Source organism: Melampsora larici-populina (assembly GCF_000204055.1).
Source record: "Melampsora larici-populina 98AG31 unplaced genomic scaffold MELLAscaffold_159, whole genome shotgun sequence".
Classification (NCBI taxonomy): Eukaryota; Fungi; Basidiomycota; class Pucciniomycetes; order Pucciniales; family Melampsoraceae; genus Melampsora; species Melampsora laricis-populina.
In genome coordinates, this window is record NW_006768922.1 from 27,067 (window position 1) to 30,930 (window position 3,864).

The 3,864-nt window shown below is 45.1% G+C and overlaps 1 protein-coding gene across 1 annotated transcript; it reads right to left on the reverse strand.

The window, feature by feature from the left end:
- Nucleotides 1-479: 479 nt before the first annotated feature.
- MELLADRAFT_85619 (uncharacterized protein) lies at nucleotides 480-1,898 on the reverse strand (the record flags this gene model as incomplete). The annotated part of the gene is made up of 1 exon (XM_007419319.1): nucleotides 480-1,898. One exon carries the CDS (start codon nucleotides 1,896-1,898, stop codon nucleotides 480-482), a length of 1,419 nt encoding a protein of 472 aa, XP_007419381.1.
- Nucleotides 1,899-3,864: the final 1,966 nt, after the last annotated feature.

Genomic DNA, 3,864 nt, shown 5'->3' on the forward strand with positions numbered 1-3,864 from the left:
GTGACATTAGTACAAGCAGTGAGTGTAAAATCAGGAGGAGGAGATATCTCGACGTTTCCATTTTGCAGTATGCGACCGCAGCCAAAACCGTTTTGACACTCTGATCAATCTTCGGTGTTGATGTGTGGGAGAATACGCCAAGAATCTCGCGCACGTACTGCGTGTGAGGAGTCTCCTTGACAGCTGCTTTCTTCGTGAGCGCAGCATCGTGGAGATTGAATATATCCGTCTGATGCCAAGGGGCCTCGGAGGCACATTGGAAGAGTTGTATATCTAATTTTCAATTCTTGGAGTCAGTGTCATTTAGTCATTACATGTCAGCAAAGCCAACGACACCTACTTGGTTGTTTGTTGAGCCATGTATGGACTCGCAACTGGCTTTTGGGCAGAATTTTGAAGGGAGGTGTAGCGGGAGGTGGCACGTCTAAGGCAGCTTGATTGGTGCCTTGAGCCCTCAACCACAGGAGGTGAAGCGTCGCTCAGTAGATGTCGGGCATGTCGTCATTGTGAATGGTCTTTCTACCAATGGTCTTCTTGGCAACCTCGAAGGCAGTCGGGTCGGGGGCAGCCCAAATGCCGACCTTGGGCACAATAGTGCGAACGTCCTCGCTGACAGGTATGGGAACACCACCAGCAGGAATGCCGCCAGGTGGGTTGATCGGGAGCATTGGTGCGCTTTTAGGTGAGGAAGGAGTTGGGCTTTTGGAGCTTGATGTTGGCAATACATCACCCGTTATGTTGGGGTGCGTGAGATCCTTGAGAGTGGCCAGGAGATCCTTTGGATGACTCTTGCAGCCGAGGTTCAATCCGAGGGAAGGGCTCAACGTGGTAGAGATAACAGGGTTGGGGTTCGTGGGGGGAGAGTGATCCGGCGTCTTCGCACGTGGTTCCAGCGATGGCCCGTGATCAGTACTTGCTGCACAAAGTGATGTGGCTTCAACATCACTTGTCTTCAAGGGAGGCTGGGGCGGCGCCGTGGCAGAGTGGGAAGTTGTGGTATTGGTGGAGGAGGGTAGTTCGAGAGTGTCCAAGGTTGGTACCGGTTGTTGTCTGGTTTCAGGCGCACCGCTAAACGTCATCATGGATGGGTCCACGTAGGCAGGAGCTTGCGTCGAAGGGTTAGGAGGTGCCGAGACGCCCGCCGTTGATTCCGTGACTGATTTTGGTTGGGCGGTGGTGATGTTCAGCTGCGAAGGCTCATGAGGTTGTGGCTTGATCCGCTGAGACTCGATGTATCGGGTGATGGAGTCGAACTTGGACTGGAGGTATAGGTCTCCACTGGGAATTGGCCAGCCATTGATCGCGCGGGAAGTGGTCACCCATCGCCGGAATAACCCTTCGAAGCCATGAGGACCACGTCGAAATGTTTTTGGGATGACATCTATACCTAGGTGACAATCCATCATCTTGACGAAGAGGCCCCAGGTTCCGTCATCTTCATCCTCATCGGGGGTTGGAAGCCAGAGCGGGTGATCAAAGAAAACAGCAAACTCATCCGTTGCAAGGCCAACGGGAATGTTGGTTGGAAATTCCAAAAGCGCCTCGAAGCCGCTGATCTCTTTCTCAATCTCGTCCGGAAGTTCGAGTTCAATTGGCATGAGGGATTCGTGCGCAGCTTGCGGAGGCTCTTGGGCAGGCGAGGTATCGGTACTGTTAGCAAGGGGTGGAGATGGACCGGCGCCCCCGTCGATTTGGGGGGGGCCAGAAGAGGCAACAGGAGTTGCAACCGGAGCCCCAAGTCTGTGAGCCGGAATGCCAAAGGGAGGCCTGGTCTGACCGATCAGACGTTCTCCCTTTTTCAAGGCGGCAACCAAAGGGTTCAATCGATCGTGCAGGTCGCGGGTATCATGCGGCGTCCAGCCCGGGAGACTCCTCACGGCACGTAGCCATGAGAACATCAAATGATACGCTGTAGTATTTAAAGCTCAACAAGAGCTTTACAACACCTAAGAAGGGATAATCTACTACGTGTAATATAGTAGAAGTTGCCTAAAGACTGCCTTCTTCAAAGAAACCAGCACAAGGGCACTTGCTGACCACTTTGTGATAACAGAGAAAAGGATAAAAGGCACCAGAGAAATAAAGCAATACTGTTGTTAAGTATTATTCCCAGATTTTAAGCGCAAAAAAGTCACACACTATGTTTATTACTAGCAATACTGTTGTAAGTATTATTCCCAATTAGACTTGTAGTCTTTAACACACGTAAATAAATTTCTCCTTGCTTTTGAAGGGGCGGATTTAAGTGATCTTAGTACAAATATAGTAAATAAATGATGATTTATAACACTACAACAAAGGTATAAGATGCAGAAAAGGGCGCTACAATCCCAAAATCATCAAGGAGTACTTATATCCACATGTAACAATCTTTACAACAGTCAACAGCCTCAAAAACCAATCAAATCCGCCTAAATAACCCTAAAAACCATGTAATGACGCAATGTAATGATCTTGTTACTAATGTATGATGTAATTTTCACAGCCAAAAGTGATCAATGACGCAATGATGTAATGTACAGCACTTCTTAAGATGAATACAGGTGATTTTTTCCTTGTAAACTAGCTGAAACCCAATTTTTGAGATTACGAATTTTTTCAGATGTGCTCCAATTTTTGATTACTAAAGTGCATCTTGTAGCCCACGTGTTACTGATCATTTCTGACACCTATAAGACCTACTTCTGATGAGTGATGAGTAAGATATTGAGTTGTGAAGTTAAGGTTTTTGGTGTTACATGTGTCTTGTGACTGTAAATTCGAGATTCACACCAATTTCTTATTTCCCTTATAACTTTTTACATACACCTCCGTTACTAATGATTCAAAGGTTGTACATTATGAATTTGATGATTCTGCGTCGAATGAGCTATTACTTATCATGTTCTGACGTCATTTGACACATGTAATCAGCTGAAAACCTTCATTTTCGACTATTTTCACCTATTTTCTTCACTTTTCACACCTTTTACTAAGCCTTTCTTGCCTTCTGTAACATTACACAGTAATCTCCAACCGTGAAAATCCCTAAAAACACCCTTGGCAACTTTATTCATTACTAATACTACTGTTACATATGTAAAACTACCTGTAAACCCTTGTTTACCAACTTGGAAAAAGTACCTTTCTGCTAATAACCTCTGTTTCCCCTTATCAACCTTGAATATTAAAATTGTTCCTGTATAATAAACTGTTGTTCTTTCATATTCTAACCTTATAAAACCCATAACTTAATTATAAATAAGCTAAAAACCATTTTCCAACTTTTACACCTATATTTTCGAATTTTTCTTATCTTTTCTTTTTCTGTCTTTTTGTAATAACTTTGTAAGTAAACTATGTTGATCTTAATAATAATTTTGAAATAAGATGACATAATAATGAGCTAATAAGTATACATAAGCCTCTAAGAGCTTCAATTGATCTGAAAACCTGAATCTCGAATTCTCTGCTATATTGAAGTTTGCTAATAAACTGGTAAAGTAAAGATGATTAATTTTTCTGCTTAATATCATAAATAGATCACCACAACGCGTCTGTGCCGCTTCGCAGGTTCAGGGGGAGCTGGGATTGATATAATACGGTGTCCCAATGGTGTTTGACGTAATGAGATAAAGGTAAGTGCTGAGAGCGATCTGAGGGAAGTCCAAAAGGGGTTGAAAAGAGGGTGTAAAAAGGATCCGAAGGGGTGGCGCTCATGGGTGGATACCATGAGGGTCGCTGTGCATAATCCAAGATTTCGTTGCTAATGTGCCTGAACCGGCGTCGGCGTGGTGCATTCGGGGTTTTTAGGGGGAGGCGGAGGTGATGGAGCGCGAGGTGTAGGTGGTGATGGAGCGCGAGGTGTGAGGTGCTGGTATCCTG